At 40.5% G+C, this 19,616-nt stretch overlaps 1 protein-coding gene across 1 annotated transcript in view; it reads left to right on the top strand.

Moving 5' to 3' along the window:
- The window catches only part of FREM1 (FRAS1 related extracellular matrix 1), a 96,545-nt gene that overhangs the window by 22,267 nt on the left and 54,662 nt on the right, over positions 1 to 19,616 (top strand). The window contains exons 6-11 of the mRNA XM_075020664.1: positions 8,692 to 9,196; positions 14,075 to 14,169; positions 14,752 to 15,053; positions 15,561 to 15,757; positions 16,403 to 16,726; positions 18,477 to 18,585. Coding sequence (XP_074876765.1) covers positions 8,966 to 9,196; positions 14,075 to 14,169; positions 14,752 to 15,053; positions 15,561 to 15,757; positions 16,403 to 16,726; positions 18,477 to 18,585 — 1,258 coding nt within the window. The 5' untranslated portion in view covers positions 8,692 to 8,965. The remainder of the gene's footprint in view (positions 1 to 8,691; positions 9,197 to 14,074; positions 14,170 to 14,751; positions 15,054 to 15,560; positions 15,758 to 16,402; positions 16,727 to 18,476; positions 18,586 to 19,616) is intronic.

The raw sequence follows: 19,616 nt of genomic DNA, 5'->3' as shown, positions 1-19,616 counted from the left end.
CTAAGATGCAAAGAGATGAAACAAGCCACTGTGTTTGTGGGAAAGTGTAAACCACACCATCTACAAGCTGTTAAAATGTAAGCATTAAAAATAACAATAATAATAAATTCTCTGTGTAGCATGTGCAGCAGATTGCAAGTCTTCTTTTGTTTAGCACTGTGAGGTGCAGCATACCCTCCAGTGTTCTTGTTTTTGTGAAGAACAGTCTGCAAAGTCGTCCTTCTCAAAAATTCAAAACCTTTGCCATTACCTTTAAGGCTCATCAGCTGAAAGGTCAGTTAAGCCCACACTCAGTTAGCCAGCTAACCAATAGCAGTGCATAAAGAAATTTTTCTAAAAACACCAAACCCACATGCTGTGCTTCAGGTAGATTTCTACTTGTAAGAGGAAGTCTGCCAGAGATGGAAGTCCACTGCTATTTCATTGCTCCGTACTACCATGTGGAACAGAGTTCAGTGTTATCACATACAACTTACTGAGTGCATGAGCAGATGCGTAACACCATGGAGAGGTGCAATGTTAGTGCTACTGCATTTCACCACCACTGCCCGATGGTTGTCTTGCAGAAGTATCAGACCTTGCAGTTCATGGTGTAATGAAACAGTGTCATTGTTGGACAGCTGATCACAGGTTCCTTGTCCCTGCTTCCTCACCTTGCTATTTGCTGTGCAGGAGGCTTTTTCTGCTCCTTTTCTATGGGTTTTGACACCCTCACACTTGTGGGTCAGAGATGCATTCATTCTCTGGTGGAGCTGCTCTGAAGTAAGTCAAGCTCATCTAGCACCTCACTCATGAGATCTGACCAATAGCTTGCAAAAGTCATGGATAAGCATGGGGCTCCAGAGCTAGAAGCCTTTTGTTGCCATGTTAGGTACCAAATGCAATGCTGTCACTTCTGTCTACACTCACCAAAGTTACGGATCAAGGTGAAGTTAACGATGGTGTCCTTATAACACAAGCAGGATGGTCACTGACTAATCCTAGGCTGTTTGCTGAGTTTCAATATTTTCTTTTCTATCCATTGCTGGTTACTTGCTAAAATGAAATGCCTTTTCAAAGTCAATGGTTGTGGGAGATTTTCTCTATCCACTACAGTCCCTTCACCCACTCACACTTCCCATTACTAGGGGTAGTTTTAATCTTTATTTTTGGTGGAATCTGGGTGGATTAGGGGAAGCCATTCCACTACCCACATGTCGTTATAGACTGCTCTTGTTTTAAGAAGAGTAGGTCTTATTCCCTCTGCAGTGCGTATGATTATACATGAAATAAAAAGGATGCTAATCTAGCCTTTTACTTTACTGTTTTCACTAGTTTCCCCCTAGTTTATATCTGTCCACCCCCCCATAACTAGGAATCTCCAGGATCCCTCTCTCCCTTCTTGTACAGGAAAAGGAGAAAAGAAGAGAGATTAAATATGGTCCTGATCTTTACAATTTTGTCATGCTCTTAGGAGAGTACCAGCAAGACATTAAACTACAGAACAATGACAAGTTCCAAATACACGTTCATGCCTGGTAGAGAATGGGTTGTCAGAAAGTGGCAGTTCCTATTTGTGTAACGATCTTAAAAACCCATAAGGGGCAACTAAGAGAAAATCAAAATCACTTCGTCTTTATCTTCTGAACTTCTGTTATGCGAGACAGTTTTCTGGGCTTAAAAGAGTAGAGGGCAAAGACGTTTTCACTGGTCTTTTGAGGAGAAAATATTTACCTGTTCAGAAAATGCAGTTAGCTGTTAGTCCCTTATCTTTATTAAAACAAGAGCCCAAGATCTGATTTTATTTGCTTTTGCGGTTGTCTTCATTATAATAGGCATCTGCTAACAATGCGATCTCGATTTCTATCTCAAAATTTAAAGTAGTTCTAACAATATAAGCAGATCTATTTAACACTTAAAAGGGAACAATGCATTGTCTTCAAGATGGTCTTTAAGGGGCAACCACAATCAATAGCTCCTTTTTGTTAGCCTCAGTCTGGGACTCTGACCTGCTCTGCCCTTTTAAAAGTATGTTGTGTAATGGTTGAAGGCCAAGCTGTTAAGTATCCCCGCTCTTGACTGATTGAAAGTCTTCCTCTCAATATTTCTCTTTCGCTTTATTTTCTTGTCCATCACTGTCTGAGCACCTGCCCCCCTGCGGCTTAGCTCTGTTTAAGGGGAACGAGCAGAGCACTGCTCCTTAGACAGAAAATCCTCTGACCTTGCAGCTACTGATTGATGGAGAAGGGGGTCTCATAAGGAGTGGAAATTAAAAGGGTTTAGCAAGGGCTACAGAGGAACCCTGTGGAAAAGAATAATTCAGTTTTCAGCCTTGCCTTAAGCTGCAATACTTGGCATTACAGTGCAATAATGTTTATGGTGTTATATTCAATTTTTTCTCCTCTACTACCTGTCTGCCTTTGTGTAATGTCAAATATGCTTTCAGTCTTATATTGGCCCATCAGCATATGGAGATACTTGTGCACTCAGTTTCCACCATCTAATATCCCAAGCTTGGGTGAGTTGTAACTTGGTGTACAGCAGCGACAATATCACACTGAGTCTGAAGTCAGAAATAATGTCTGTAAACTGAAACTGTATTAGGTTTTAATCTGACAATCACTGTTAAAATATCTGTAATGTGAAAGAGGGTAAACTGAAGAAAAACAGGCGGGTTTTTTTTCCCTATCATATAGTATTCTGCTTTAATACAACCAAGAAACAATGAAAAAAAGAAATGTCAAGAACCTGGATATAGCTGATGTGCTTCACATCCTTCAGCTGTTTTCCCTGATGAAGAAAGGTCTATTCATTGACCATGCCATGAAACACTTCTTGTTTCCTTACTTTGCTAAAAAATGTATAGGATTTGTCAAAAAGAGCACAGGACTTCCGTTCGCAGACCAAAACTGAGGGGGAAAAAAACCAGAAGGGAACTGTTATCTACCATTCCTTAACTCAGCAAATACCTTGCTGAATACTTAGTTTCTATGTGACCTATAATCCCTGTTTTTAGTGCATGGAACAAAAACATTAAATAGCAAACAGTCCAAGGGGCACTTGTGTTAATTACACATTCTGAAGTGACAACCCCCTAATTTAATAGCTCAGGATCCTTTCATTGCCCTGGGCTAAGTTTTAATTGCTGTAATAATATTCGTCTTGTTTCCTAGAAATAGTGGAAGGCTGCTATTTGTTTTCTTTAATCCCATCCTCAAAAAAAAAAATAAAAAAAATCCTATGTTCTTTCTGTTTCCTGTAAACTTTTTCTGGTGTTCATTAAAATAAATCAGTCCAACTCCCAGCCCACAACAATCATACTCCATAATCCCCTTCAAGTTTTGCAAAAGAAGAGGGCAATTTTGGATCCAATTGTTCAGTGAAATCTCCCTGGCAACCAGAGATTTCATCACAAACAGAGAAACTCTTAAGGTCTCATCCAAATCCCATTGAAGACTTTGGGTGTCACTGAGACTTGGCTCAGAGTCACTAGTGATTACAGATTTTGCAGTCAGTTTTTAGGTATTACAACTGAGAAGTATTGGTGCTGTTTCTGATCTTATTTTCAGTTGTTTTGCACTGGTAGATAGCTATCTAAATCCTTGGGATTAGTCTTTACTTACATCACATTAGCCCTCATCAGAATCAGGCTCAGGAATCTATACCTTTATAATTTCTAAATAAAGAAGAAGTGCTGGAAACCTTCCCACCAATGTATTCATATTTGAATTCTTTGAAGTAAGTTTCATTCATGCAGGAGTTGTAATGACCCAAAAAATTTTTCAAAAATTATCTAAAATAGCAGATCTACTTGACATGGATCTAGAGACACACAGCTGAGTGTTTCTATGTGTACCTCTGGATGGGTCCTGCACAGATATGTGTTTTCTCCAGAGTCTGCTGTTGGAGGGACATCTAGCTTTCAGTAACACATGGATGCTCTTAGGGACTTAACACAGTTCTCCAGTTTCCTGAAGCCAATGAACACTTGACAAATTGGGAAGTGTTTTTCAGATATTTTGTGACGATGATAAGTCTACAGCAGTCTTTGAGTCCCTTTTTTGCAGTGTTTCTTTAGTAGTCCTTTTTTTTTTTTCCCCTCTTTAAGAATCTTGAAAACCAGTTGTATTTGGTGAGAATGCTAATGTTTGTAATTAGCTATTGCATCATTTCTCACATGTGCTCCAGCAGCCCTGAGGGAAAACTAGTTCTTCTGGCATTTGGAGGAAATTTTTAACAAACCACATCTGAAGTTCTCAGTAACCCTCCCCTACATTGTCCCCAGTCTGGTCTGTCTGTCTCTGTTAACTCTACAGAGTCATATCCAGCACCTCTTCAGAGGTCACCTCTCCCTGTGCCTTCTCCCCTGGGCTCTTCTGCAGAGCAGGGCAGGGCTCTGCTAGCAGATGAGGAGCTTATCAGAATTCCCCTTGCTGAGTGTCTCTCGCACAATTCCTTGGACACATCTTTGGGACTCCTTTTCCAGGCTCCCTTATCTCAGGGTCAGCTTGGCCACTGTAACTCTATTTATAGGAAAGGAGATCTCTTTCTTTGTTGCCACATTTTTTATACCAATATGGTTTTATATTGGATCTCATGGGAATTACTGGACAGTTTGAGGGGTACAATACTGTGTTTTGCAAAAATACGCCAGGTAATTAAATTGGGTCCTGAGAATCAGACAGCTCTGTCATTTCAGATTAGAGTCATCACATGATTTAGGGTGTAAAAGAACTCTGCAGGTAACTGCTCTCACCCCTTGCTCTCAACAAAGCCAGCTTTTACGGCAAGTCCAGCTTCAAAGTTACATAAGGCTGCTCAGGCACTGATTAATTTTTTTTTTTTAATATCTCTGAGGATGGAGACTCCACAACCCCTCTGGGAAACATGTTCTGCTGACCATGCTCACTGTGGCTTTTTTTTTTCCTAATATCTAATGTGAATTTCCCTTGCCGTGAATTTTGTGGGTTCTATCTTGTCCCTTCGTTATGCACCTCAAGGCTCTCTGCACTCTTATGTTAGATGTCTAAAACCAACAATAAGCCCTCTCTTCTTCACGCTGAACAAACCCAGCTGTCTTGGCCTCTCTTCATAAAACATGTGCTCCATCCCCACTGAGGGATAACAACTGATACATGATATATCACTGAACTGACATGGCTATTTTACTTCTGGGACTGAAGCAGGTATCTTTCTGTGAGCTTGTAGGCACACAGTGCACCTGGAGCTGGTTCAGGTGTTTTGCCATATAGACAGACCCTTAGAAAGTCAATGAGGAAACGGCTTAGTTTAAAAATCCTGATTCTCCTAATGTGTTGTTCATGAGCACCATTATTTCATTAAGCCTCTAAGTATATCTGAAATATTGAGGTGCATTTGGAATTACATAGTGCCTCAGTCATTTGTTCATTCTGCACACACAGGTAACAAGCCAAGGAACAGCATGGATCAATCAGGCTCAGCTGTGATATTAAGGGCAGAATAGTAAGGAGACTGTAAGGAAGTCCAAAGCAGCCACAAAATGTGGCAGTGGCATCACCAGCAGTTGTAGAGATGCCAGAGAGCAACACGCTGTCACGGTGGATCAGCACAAGTACTGTGCAGCACACACATGACTTTGCTGAACCAATGGCCTTCTTCACACAGAGGGGAGAATCTCACAGCATTCACTCCAAAACCTTCTCATTTTATTGCCATTATATACTGAAAGGACCTCTTGTCATTTCATTTTGCTATCATTAGATAAGTGATGGAGAAAGTGAAGTTACGCTTCTCAAGATCTTCACTTGGCCACAAAAGGAGACAGCCCTGCAGCTGACAAGTAGGGCCCAATTGCTGGAACATATGGGGCAAATGCGTATAGTGATAGAAGAGCAGTGCCTGCAAGCAAAAGCAGTCAAAGCATGACTGTAACACAAAGTGATAACATGGGACCAACTTTGTAGCAGCGAACGGCTCACACATCCACTGTGGAACTGGCCAAAATGCTCCTGGCTCCTCTTGGAGCCTTTCTGCTCTTAGTGTTTGATGCAGGGTAAGAAAAAGCAGCAAAGATACTACCGCCTGTGCCTGGGGTTTATACATGCACCCAGTGCTGGGGTTTATGGGGCAGGCACCAGAAACAGATTGGCGTGGGCTTCGTCAGAGTCAAGGTGCAGATGTCTCTGCATGAACTACTCTGGCAGTGCCTGTTGGAGAGACACAGCTGGCCTTCCCTTCTTGAAAGAACATATCTAAGGTGTAAAGAGAACAATAACATTGCCCAACCAGTGCCATTCCTGAACTGGTAATTAGGTGGCCTCTGAACTATAGCATGATTTTGTGGTACCTATCCAGGTGGGAGTGGAGAAAGTCAAAACTGTCCAGGCTTTAACTTTATCATTTCTCATAAGGTACCTAGTGCCCTGTGAATAAAAGTATTTTGCCCTGTAAATCAGTGCCCTTGCCACAAAGTTACCGGCATTGTCATGAGCTGTAAACAGCTTGGTCTATGCTTGAGAGTCATTGACTGCCTCTTAGCACTTTGCCAGGTCCGAGTCCGAGTCTAAAATTCCTAATTATTTTCTTCTTTTCTGAGCCCCAATATGGCTTAAGAAACTGGGTCTTCTCTGAAACTAGCTGAGACTTACTCATGCATTGCTTCATCAGACGCTGGAGTCCAAGGACTTAAAATCCATTTTAAAATCCAGCTTCCCGCTGGCCAAGGATCCTGGCATGCGCAAAGTCAGAGGAGACATTAGGCACAGCATCTTCTTGAGACATATGCTAAGGAAGTTATTTCACTTCCCTCAGCCCTATCTTCGCTTTGTTTGATGCAGGAAGTAGGGAGAGGGCACAGCAATAGAGAAAGCTTTCACTCAGAACCTCTTTCCATGCTTTGCAGCTGGTATTTTAAGGAAACACAGATTATATTTGATAAATTCTAGCAATCCATGCATTATGCGATAAATACCGGTCAGATATCCAGGTTAAAAGGGTGCACTTGCTGCAAACCATACTTTCTCAATTGGAGGCTGAAGTGTAATCTGTTTTCCTCCCCTTCTTTCCAAGTTGTCCTTTATAGGATTGCAGACTGTGTTTCAAAAATGTGAATTTTAGGAAGTGGAGTGCTGTCTCAGATGTGCTCATTTCAATGAAGTGCTATGCATAGCTATCCCACTAGGAAGAAACAAAAATTTGCAAGTACTTTGGGCGTGTTTAGATACCCGGATTTTAGTAAAAGGTCTCTGTGTAAGTAAATTTTTTTGAAATTAATTGAGATTTTTATTTGTTTCTGGAACACATTAAAAATTTTCAACCATTAATTTCATTCCCTTTCCTCTGGCTAGAATTCTACATTTTCTCTCAGATTTTGTTCAGACTGATGTGGCTGCATAATTTTAGACCAAAATGGAAAGATTTTTAGATAGAAAGCTAGAAAACCAGAGTTAAGGTTTGCAGCCCAGACTACACAGTCAACATTCATCTAACTTTAAACATATGTTAGTCCCAATGTCTTCAGTTTGAATCTGAGCTGAAGGGAGTGGATCTGCCTTGTGTTACTTTAGGAAGTGATTAATTTTAAAGAAGTTCTTAACTGCTGATCATTTTTCAGTGAAATTTTAAACTGGGTGGATATGTGCATAAAACTGTAGGCTGTTTAGAAGGTCATCCTGCTGGAAACAGTAGAGTGAACACTTACCTGTTAATAAAGATAATAAAGAGATACATGGATGTGTTTTTTTGTTCACTTTCAGGAAAGCTGACTGTTGGTGGTTGGGTCGTGGTTATATCAGACTGTGCAAATAAGTACTAAAGTACAGGGCACTAAAGATCTACAAGAACTTGAAGGAATGTGGATGCTTTACTAGCTTGAAATCCTTATGATCTTATCAAATTTAATTAAATCATTATCATTGCCTATTCTTTGGGCCATAGATTCAATTACTTTGAAGGGCTGTAGATACTAGGGTCTTACAAGGATGTCAATAGTGCTTGTTCAATGTCAGAAGAACTATGCTTTTCTTATGAGTTTATAAACATGAAAGATGAAGAGTAACTCTGGGGACATGAGAAGATTGTGTAATTTTTTTTCCATATTACCTTTTGTTCCCACTGAATTTGCCTCAGAATAATTACTTTTTTGTGTGTGAAAAATTAAAAATCCAGCTTTGTCATGCCACATCATGTTTCTATGCTGAAGTCCTGGCATAGTTACTTGCTAGAGCAGGAAGAGTAGAGAGGCACTGGCAAGGTGTTTTCAACTAAAGGCTGAATTTTTTTTCCCCCACATGCAATGGCAAAGCAAAAAAAGATTTAACAAAATGCCACTCTCCCTTTATCCCACTTTCAGATATATTTGATCTGGACGAATGCCTACTCCCGCACTTTCAAATTACTTGGATGCTCATATGCTTTTATTAATATCTACTTGGTCCAGCAGTAAAAAAAGCCAGTAACAAAGGATCCTACACAGCAAGTGTTTGCATGTGCATACAGATTAAAGGTGCCTGGAATTCATATTGAGAGGTGATCCGTTAAGGGAGAAGTCTCGCCGGTACATAGCTAATTTTCTGAGCATGTGTGCACTTAATAGTATTCAAAGGTGAAGTTAAGCTGCTGCTTGAAATGAACTGCAATTGTAAGAAATGGGGGAAGTTTTTTGTGTGGTTATTTTTTTTTCCGCAGTAGTTGCTCAATGCCTTATATCAATTTTCTTTCTTTTTTTTTCAGGATTAACGAACCTTAAAAATGCTCTGAGAATATATTCATCATTTTGTCAGGCTTGACCAATGAATTTTATAAAACCCCAAGGATATTTTGAAAGGCCCCTGTCCAAACTTCAGTCAAGGCGTCCATCTTAATACAAAACATGTGGTACATTGTTACCTGCAACTAACATTTTGGTCCTTCATTATATGGTGAAAATCTGCTGGCAAAGAAAGAGAAGACTTCTTTTGTTGAGAACATTTTCACTGGTGGAAAAGAGCTGGCATCCCCTCATAATATGAAGCCCTTTGAGAAAAGCTGGTTCTTTCTACTGCTGCCTGTCGCACTAAGAGTTGTATGCTCCTCCTATATTAGTGTCAACCTTGGGGTGAAAGTGATGAAGGGACAGTCTGTCTTCCTGTCAGAAGATGACCTCAAGTTTTCCATCCCCAGAGAGAAGGATGTCTGCAAAGTAGAAGTGGTGACTAATGAGCCAATAACACAGAGGGTTGGGAAACTAACTCCACAGGTATTTGGGCTCTGTTGTGCTGCTTTGAGTGTCCATGTGTGCGCAGGTGTGGGAGAAATTAGAAAGAGTTGCTTTATTGAATTTATTTTTTCTTTGGGTACTAAGAGGCATGAAACTGAATGGTCTGTGAGATTCAGCCTTTTGCTAAAAGTAGCCAGCTGACAGTGCACCCCTGAAATCCAAAAGCTGAGCTCAGTAACACAAGTGTGTGAAAGTGAGTTCTGTCAGAGTCTCCTTTCACAAGTGGAGAACGGGTATTTCAAAACTTTCAGTTAGGAGATATCCTCCAGTCTCTCAGCTGCTTGTTTTTCTACTGTGAGGGTAACCAGTGCCCCTCGGGTAATGCATAGCCTGCTAGACCATTTTGCATTTTAGTCACGCAGCCACTACTTAGGGAGCAATTAAGAAAAAAAAATCATCACATACAATAAGCACATTGTGTACACCATTGTTTGCTCTGCTCTGCAATAGCTAAATTGCTAGCAGATGGCAAATACATTAAAAAAAATGTTTTCTGTTAAAATTTCAAGCTTGTAGGAATAATGAAATATGTTTCACATATCACCGTTCTGCTACACATTTGCCTTACAAATCTCCCCACACCTTAGTCATAGCAGGAAGGAGTTGGAAGAAACTGACATGAAGGTGTAGTGGTAGAGATAGAAGAAGAATGGTTTTAATGAACCATAACAAAACAGGTTTTGTCTGTTTTGAAAAGTTTTGTTTATTGTACCATATTGCATATGCTTCTATATATTTGTTTATGTATATTGTTTTAAACATCTTCTCTGAGGCTTCTGGTGGTCTCTGAGAAGGCAGATGCAGGAGCACCAGTCTCAATAGATTTTTCAAAGCTTCTGGCTTGGTCATCATCATTATTTTCACAGACCACTGACAAGTACTTCAGCTGAACCGGCGCTCAGAAGGAGCACTGGTATGCCGGGGCAAACTGAGGCGATGAGCAGGGCACTGTGTGGTCTTCTCCAGAGACTGGCCCCAAGAGGTGTAGTGGCTCTGCTGAGACTTCCCCAGGGCTTGCTCTCTGTCAGCACAGGGGCTCTGACTGTAGTCCCCCCTCTCTGCTTCCCCAGCTTAGTTTGGCCCATGAGGAGAAAAAGAGAGATGTCTTAACGTGTCTTGTTGCTGGCAAACCTGTAGGCAAGTTGGCCGGCTGAGGGAGCGACTTTGCTTTCGATTACCTGCCTCAGCCTCTACGTGCAGTAGGACCCAGGTACTTTGAGAAAGCCACTTTGTCCTCTGTAACCTTCAAGCACACGCCTTGTAACCTTCCTTGGCAGGCTTCAAGCACAGGGTCAGAGGCAATTTTCCAGAGACCCCAGAAGATGTGTACTCGCCGTACCGTGTTTTCCAAAATGTCTAGGGTCCTTGACTTTCCCCACTCCCAACCCCGCCTCTGCTAAGTGCCTGTCCTTTCACGGCCCCGACGTGAGCCCGGGTGGCCAAGCGTGGCTCTCGGAGACCAGGGTCACACCTTGTCTGGAGGGGTGAGCCCTGCTGGCCAGGTGGCCCTGGCGTACCAGGCTGGAAGGGGGCTGTGGCTGTTGGCAGTGACCGGGACACCTCCCGTGGACGGCTCCTGGCCTGAGTGCCGTCCTGCTAGGAAAAGTGCCTTCTCTTCCTCCCCGCAGCCACGGGGAGGGGGGAGTGCCAGAGACACACCACCACGTTGGGTCCCCCTGGGAGACGGCCGGCAAGATAGGCAGTCTGGCTATCTCAAGTCATACTTCCTTGCCGGGAAAGAACAAGATGGCATTTGTAAGTTGGGGGCTTCTGTTCTAAATGAAAAAATCCTGAGCCAGACACTGAAAAGTGCTGCCTGAGGTCTCACCATTCCTGAAAAAAAGGTGCCAGAGTCCAGCCTTCCCAGTGCCACTCGTGCTCTTTCTACCAGGAGATTCTGCAGCCAGAAAACGTCTCTGGTCTGATCTGTTTTGCTGCCATTAAAGTGAGTAATGTCCTAGGAATGTATGACAATTTAATTATAAATTGTAATTGAAAAGCAGTTGAAGTAGAAAAAAACAAAGCTCGACAGTAATTAGGAAAAGATTTAGATCTCCTTTGTCTTACCCAGCGAATTTATAGACAATTAGAGTTGCCTGTTCATATAAAAGGAAAACATATTAGGAAACATAAAACAGATGTTTCTTTTTGCAAAGCAGATTGTGTCTTACACATATATAAAATGACTGTCAGCCAGTGGTAACAGACCTTTGTGGAAAGGTCCTTCATTTTCCATCCCCTTGTTATCAATTAACAGATGGAACTAATGATGTCTTAGAAAGAAAGAAATTAATTATTTGATATGTTAAACCATCTCCTCTGCTGTCGGCAGTTCCCTCTGATATGAACAGGGTTGCATCATCTGGGCAGTACCTCCTTGTCAGGTGCACACCAGACCTACATGTCACCAGAAACCCTACTGACTTTGAGGGCTGTACGCTGATTTACATCAGTGAAGAATCTCACCTTCAGTGTACAACATTAAACTGCTGGAAGCTGTAATATGAGTGGCTTTTGTACTTTTTTTTTTTCTTTAAGGTAACACACCACCTAATTACTCTTTTTTTTTTTTTTTTTTTGGTAGGATATCACTTAGGACTATCTGATTAATTAATCACCTTCCTTAACATTAGTTTGTACTAAGAAAGAAAATGCATTAAGGAAGAAAAAGACATACTTGTTGTTTGTTAAATATTGAAAAATAGTGAAACACATATTTCTGTGACATTTGAAAACAATACACAACAGAACAGCCACAACATAGTCAAAACCTTCATCACAGGAAAGCAATTTTGTTTTTCACAAACGGTTCTTGTCCTTCCTTTCTAAGCAGTCCAACAAATAAAATCAATCATACTTTCCATAACGCCATATATTATGGATTATTCCAAGATTATTTTTAGCCAATAGGAAGAGTGGTAAGTCCATGTATGTGTGGCTGATAATCAACTAACTCATTACATCAAAAAAAAAAGAAGAAAAAAAGACTTTGTACAATGTGCTTCTTGAAGACAGTTAAAAGCAGGCAATACATTTTAAAATCACTACAAATATAAAACAATTACCACCTATCTTGAGCATCTGAGAATAACTGCTGTGGAAGTGGACACTGCCAGTAATAATGACAGCTGATAAGAGCTAATTATTTTTCCATTATAGAAAGATGCAAGTTCTAATTCTGTGTAATAGCTAGAAAGAAGCAAATGTCACTAGTTCTTATATCCTTTAGTGTAAATTTATGAAGTGGTCATGATGCGCTTCAGTTAACTATGCATTAACAACTAATTTAGGAATTAAAGTATTACTTTATTTTTACAATGAAAGTCAGAGCACCCAGAGACTTTCTCTATGCACTGTACTTCCAGTCAACATTTCAGAACCTCACCAAAACCCCCCTTCCATTTCACTTTCCTCCAAAGTGGTTGGGGACATGTAGGTAATTCGGGCAAGACATTTCATTTTCATGATTCTTTTGCTGTATTTTAAGAAATGACTGGTAGTAAGAAATGACCTCTTCTTTCTGCAAAAAGATGGGGTTTGTCAGTCAGCCACATGTGTATATTAAACCTTATTAGTTATGGCCTCATCAGGTGTATTAGTGAATACTGAACAGATTTTACTTTAGTCCATAGAAGAACTAGTCATGTATGAATACTGCCCATAAAAACTGAATCAAAACCACATTTAGTTTCACAGTGACACTCTCAGGAAATGCAATGATTAGCTTTTGGCTTCTTGCTGACAACAATGTGCCCTGTCTGTAGATATGAAACGTGTATCCTCCATCTACGCACAGGCAGTGTAGGGGTTCCCTGTTATCACAAGCATAACACAGACATGGTCTTATCAATGCTAGGAGCTTTCAGCTGTTAAACTCTATGAAGAAATATAGCTACATGGGAATTGTAGTTGGCCAGACTTGGAAACTGGCATATGTGAGAACATGAAAATCCTATGCCTCAGAATCCAAATCTCTGCTCCAAAGAATGGGTGTGTCACAACTCTCCAAAGCAATCTTTTTTCATTTGGGTCAGGCATTTTTCCTCATTGCCTTACTTTCACAAGTCAACAAATCATTAAATAGAACAATCAGTCTGAAATAAGTGTCTGTCTTAGATGGTTAAACTGTGGCCAACCACCTCTGCAAATTTGACCTGTATCAGGTGTGTCATAAGAATCAGTCTCTTTTGAATTAGCTGGTGGGCACAATATAGGAATTCTGCTTGCTTTTATGCTGTGGGATTACACTGACATTGGGGCTGGGTGTTGGTATGGCACAGAGATGACATCTTATCCAGTAAAAAGCTACTGGTACGAAGTCAGTGTTCCAAAACCATGTAACAAATCTGAGCTAGCAAAGTTTCCAATAGCAAAATTTCACAGGATCATACTTCTGTAGTCCAGTAATAGTGGCCATAAAGCAGGATTTACTGTATAATTAAGGTATTGCCACAAGCAACTTTAAAAGCTAATAAATCTAACATTATACTGCAGGAACTGCTGGCTTTTCAGATACACTGCAGTTCTTCCACTGAATACAACCACATCCATAAGTCCACAGGCTGCGTTGGTAAAGAAGTGTGGGCTCAAACTATTTGTTGCACTGGAGGCACCCTGAAACAATCACATTTATATGCCCATTTGCTTGTGGAGTGCCAGCAGCCCCACACTGAAGTGGTTGCTCTGGCTCTCACTGGGAGACCACAGAACAGGTGAATACCTGTTCATAGAAATAAACTACAGGTTAAAAATTTCCTTAGTCTGATGCATGCCTGACAGTCAGGGAGAAGTGGAACAGAAGCCGTGAAGTTAACATTCTTGACAGTGTTGTACTTGTCTATTCTTTCTCCTTCATAGGTTTTTGACTGTCACTTCCTTCCTAATGAAGTCAAATATACCCACAATGGCTGTCCGATTTTAGATGAAGACACGGTCATGCTTAGGCTGTACAGGTAAGCAGTGGTGGGAGATAAACACTTCACTGTTACCAGGAGAACAGCAGCCCTCAGGAAGAGCAAGCAGTCCATTTTTCATGGTAAAAGTATGTTCTGCTGCACATATAGTAACTACTTAGATCCAGTAGCAGCATCATTAGTGAACAAGTGACCATCTGTTTACAGAAACATTTGTTAACTATGTATGTCAGATATGCTCAAATAATGTGTTTGTTGGTATCAGTAAGTATTATATATTGCTTGTTTATTACAGAAAATGAGTGATTTTTCTTTTTATTACTGAAAGTGACAACAGTACTTTCAGAGCACTGTACACTTTGTGCTGTCCTGCTGATAGGGACACAGATACTTGCATACACACAGAGAGTAACCCCTTCCTTCACACGAACACCCTTTTTACAAGTAAGAGGAGGTGGGCGGCGGTGTCTGGTACCTCATGGTCTCTGGCGATCTGGGGTTTGAGACCACATGAGAGGAAGGGGTTCAAGTAATTCAATTTAGAAGGTGAGGCCAATGCCAAACTCACAGAGCAACAGCACATGATGAGGCATAATTAAAATTTCCTTCTATCACCTGCAGGTTTACAGAAACCGAAACATTTGTAGAAACATTCTCCCTCCATGTGCAGTTACTTGAGCCAGACTGTAACATCATCAAAATGCGCACCCATGCCCTGGAGGTCCCTGAGTACTATGGTCTGTCCAGGGTGATTGACAAGAATGTCCTCGCTTTTGACTATGACAGGAAGATAAATCTGGATTGCACCATTTCCATAGTCTCTTTGGAAACCCACCTGCCTGCTCACGGCCAGCTCATCACTGGGGAAGTGCAGCAAGAGCATCTTCGTGGAGATCAGCCACAGAGCTTCTTCCCTGGCCCTAGTACGATGTGCTTTAGTTGTTTGTATTAGCAGTTTCAAAGACATCCAGCAGATTAAGTCTGCAGCAGTGGGTTGCTTCAGACATGCTGGGTAAGAGTGGGTCATCTGAAGTTTAATGAGCAGCTTGAGCTATCATGAAAACTGAAAGGGACATGAAGTTTGTGTGGGGCACAATGCAGATCGTGGATCAGCGTCAGTAATCCCCCAGCTGGAGTCTGGTTTTGGCCCCTAGATATGTGGGCCAGTGTGACAGCTTTGGGAGTGCCAAGACTCAGTAGAAACAGCACAGGGAGTTTTTGGAGGCAGCACCTACCCAAGTGACCAAGGGAGGTTGGAGTTGGAAGATGTCAGCTGAAAACAAACTCCTGTAGGAAAAGTTAAGTGAGGAAAGGAGTCCTAATTCTCATGACACTGGCTTTTTATCAGGGTTAGTTTAGCTATATGGACAGGCTTCCTATGTTGATTTCTGCTCTGGTAACTGTTTAATATTGCTTCTATTGGGTTACAGAGTACAGCCTGGGCCAGCAGTGCAGAGACAGGAGCTGCATGCTGGGACTGGGAGTCGTTCACAATACGAAAATGAGCTGTGAGGAATTTCTAAGGCTGGGGATTCGATATCAGCACCTTGACCCTCCTTCACCTGACACCGATTATATTCCTGTGAGGTTGGATCTCACAGACAGCAGAAGCAAAACTCTGCACAAGGTAGACTTTTACGCAACCTTACAATGTCTGATTGTCTTCCTGTTTTCCAGAAAATTTAAATTCATTGCTTCTTTTTACATTTGAAGAGAGATAGTGATCCTGAAATGTTTTTCAGTTCTTACAACGTTGCCAGCTGGGCAAATGAAATGCATTATCTCCATGTCTCTATGCTTAGACAATTACGGCTACAGAGAAACACCTCTGGTTGTTTACTGGCACACATAAGTAGTTTAGCCTGACAGCAAAATTAATTCTAGCATAATTCCACCTTTTTTATAGAGCATGAGCTATACTGACTTCAACATACATAGTAATTAATAAGTTAAGAGCTGTTCGAACATATTCAGTTAATAATAATTAATGGCTTGTGCATGTTTCTGTCAGGTAAAGTTATTCATTAAACTCACATCAAATTAAGCAAGTTGTTTCAACCCAAAATTAAGGACACAAATAAGACTCGTGAACCTGGAAGAACTTTTCATGAGGTCTAAATATTTACTTTATTTCTCATTAAAATGTTTCAATTTTTCTTTTCAAAATAGTTATTGCTTTAACATGTACCCCAACAAGCTATGTGAAGGTAATGGAATTTGTTTTGTTTGCTTCACTTTGCTCTTTCAGTTGTCTCATTTTTTCCTGTTGTAGACTGAGTATGCATGGCTCCCTGTTCAGATTAAAGGTGCTGTTCCCAACCAAATACCCAAAGTGGCCCCAATGGCAAAGTTCATCCTGGAAGTAGATGAATTTATTTTAACCCCCATTACAACCACAACCGTTGATGCTGAAGACAACGAAACTCCAAAGTCCCTGCTTGTATTCAACATTACCAAGCCACCTCCACAGGGCTTCATCACTCACCTATCTGACCATACAAAAGCTGTTGGCTCCTTCACATGGAAAGATCTCAGTGACATGCTCATTGCTTATCAGCCTCCAAATAACAGCCACACAGAGAGGAAGAATTATGAGGTAACAGTGTAATGCATGAGCATTTGCTGGTTTTCATCTCCTTAAGATTCAGTAAGCTGTAGATAAATGCATTCATTTGTAATGGATACTTTTCAGAAAAAAAAAAAAAAGTTTCTTTAACCATATGCAATGCAGGAGCAGAGGTAAAATCTTTTACCACTTTCTCCTATGACTCATCAGCTTAACTGTCTTAATACAAATCAGGTATTTGTTGCTCACTACTTAAGAATTTCTTTGCACTGAAAGATTTTTATCCTCTCTGACTGACAGTATCTAAACAGTTTTTTTTTATTTTTATTTTTTTATTTTTTTATGAAGGGAGCAGGGGAATAACACTACTTGTAGATCTAACTAAGAGCCTTTGGAAGGATCAGTAGTACCTTTTCCACACAACTTTTATCTCTGTGCAACAGTACTGATCCCTGTGACCTGTGGACAGGTGACATACATAAAGCTATGAAAGATGGACCAACTATGTCAGGATTGCCATGTGATCTTGCACCCTCCCTACTGCTGCAATGGAGGTATAGGGATAACAAAAAGCAACTCCTAACAGTTCCCACCGGGAGGAGTAAAAGCATGTCACTAACATAGAGAACATGGTGCAAATGATGAGAGCAGGCTTCTATCTGCAGGGTCTGGAGTAAGTGAGTAAATAAACAGTACAGATCTATGAGACCAAGGCTGCAGGAATACGTTTATGTTTTATGGGAGCAAAGAAAGCTCCACTTCTACCTTTTTCGTGTTGGCTCCTAGTGATGTTGCTCCCTCCAGATCTGCAACAGAATGCTGACAGTGAATGTCTCCTACTTTGGGTACAGTGTTACTTTATTTTCTCAGTAATCAGCACTGCTAGATATTTTGCGTATTTCAGTAGTGTGCCAGCACTCTGAGAAACAGTCTTAAAAAGGAGATATAAAAGGAAGAAAAACGAGTTAAAGGAGTATATAAATATGCTGATAGTTATAAGTTATAAAATAACTAACTTGTAAGATTGTTAAGCAATAACCCAAACAAAACAAAATGGTTGGTACTAAATGGAACTGAAGAGACAGAAAATCAGAGCCAGGTAAGCTGAAGAAAGGGTGGACAGGAAAGCAGATGAACAGTAACAGTAACTCCAGCACCTGATGCTGACAAGGCTTGTCTTTTTTTAACCTTGGCTATCACAGAAACCTCTTTTCTTTCTGTTTCCTTAGCATGAGGATCAGTCATCTTATCAAACCAGCTGCTCCTTAAGTGCCTCTTCTCTATTCTGCTTTCAGCATTGTTTGATCATAGGTTCAAGAATTTGACAGTTCAAGAGTTTCTTTTCTTTTTTTTTCTTTTTTTTATTTTTCCTGTGTTAGTCCATATCTTTTCTTTCATATTTTGTTTTGGTCCTACATATGTTAAAAGAGTGGGAAGTGCACCTTACCCCAGGTACTATTACTATAAAAATTATTATGTTAATCACTGAGTTAATTGTACCCCAAACAACTGTGAAAATGCTTATCTTTCCTATTAATTTCCATGCATTGCAAATTAACTTTCCTAGCATTCACTGTAAAGAGAACAGAAGGCAGATACTTAATTTAGTGCAGAACCTCAAAGGCTCTTTTTAGAAGCTAAATCAAGTTTCATTTGTCAATAAGTTATCAGAAGACTTTAAGATCTCTCAGGTAAGAACACACTATACGTGTTTTGAGGTACAGCTGGTCTTCAGCCTCTTTTTTTTTTTAAATAAACAGTTTGTCTCTTTTCATACCAGGTGGAGTTTGAGGTTCATGACTTCTACTTTGAAAGGAGTTTACCAATCACTGTGCATCTTTCTATTAGAACAACAGATACAAACGCTCCTCGGGTTTCATGGAATACAGGTGAGATCTCTTTTCCTCAGTTTATTTTGTTACAGACTTTATAATGCTTTGACACAGGCATTTGACAAAGCTCTAAAATTCAGATTTATACCTGGAGTTTAAGGAACATTAAAGTGAGGGAGTGTAAATCTATTTTTTCCCTTTATCCATTTTGGGGGGAACACATTACAACAACTTGAAAAAAATCTTAAGTTTTAACTGGAATGAAAAATAAAGAAAAAAGGGAGGCACAGGAAAATCGGGATTTCTGTATATAGCATTTTCTTCAAGAACGAACTGGGCATAGAAAAGTATAAATAGTAAAGACAAATAGGTGATGAAATAGGAGTAGTAGGGTAGTGTGTGGGAAAGACCAAGGCTTGTTGGTATTGTTTAAAGTGGAAGTCTGCAAAAAATCAACAACTATAAAAAAAGAGCATGATGCACAACCAGCCATTTGAAGCCTGGAAACCTTTGCAGGTTTAAGGCTAATTCAAATAGATTTATAATGCCTGCACTGGAGAGCAGACAGGCTCTCCCATCTAGAGTGAAACGTACATTGATATTTAATCATCAAAAGGCAAAGGTATAAGATCAAACAAGTCTTGAAGTTATCACCAGAGAAAGAGCAGTCTCCTCACAGTAGAAGAGGGAATGAGCTGAGAAGGAGAGGCCTCATGTGTCCCAGAGAAGCCCCATCTGGAATGACTATCTGCATAAAAAGAACAGATACTGTCCTCCATCATGAAGATCAATATATGTTTTTAAATGCAGACTCACTAGGGAAGCTCAGTGCCCAGTTTCAGTTGTGAGATTGCAAGTGCAATGCTCCGGTTTGTGCAAATGTCCAGAAATGGGCCTAGCTAGTTTATCAGATCATTGGGAACCAGAATAGGTTATTTCTCTGAAAAAAGTTCCTTAGAGACAGTTGACTAAGGCAACATATGTCAGAATAAAAGCTGCTATCAAGTTTTTAAGCTGGCCTTGAAATGTCTGTCACAGGTAGGTATGTAGGTGGAATTAAACATGCTTTTTTTCCTGACTGCAAAAAC

The sequence above is a fragment of the Buteo buteo genome, chromosome Z, assembly GCF_964188355.1.
Source record: "Buteo buteo chromosome Z, bButBut1.hap1.1, whole genome shotgun sequence".
NCBI classification, from domain to species: Eukaryota; Metazoa; Chordata; class Aves; order Accipitriformes; family Accipitridae; genus Buteo; species Buteo buteo.
Note: the sequence above shows the minus strand (reverse complement) of the source record. Positions and strands in the feature narration are given on the sequence as shown.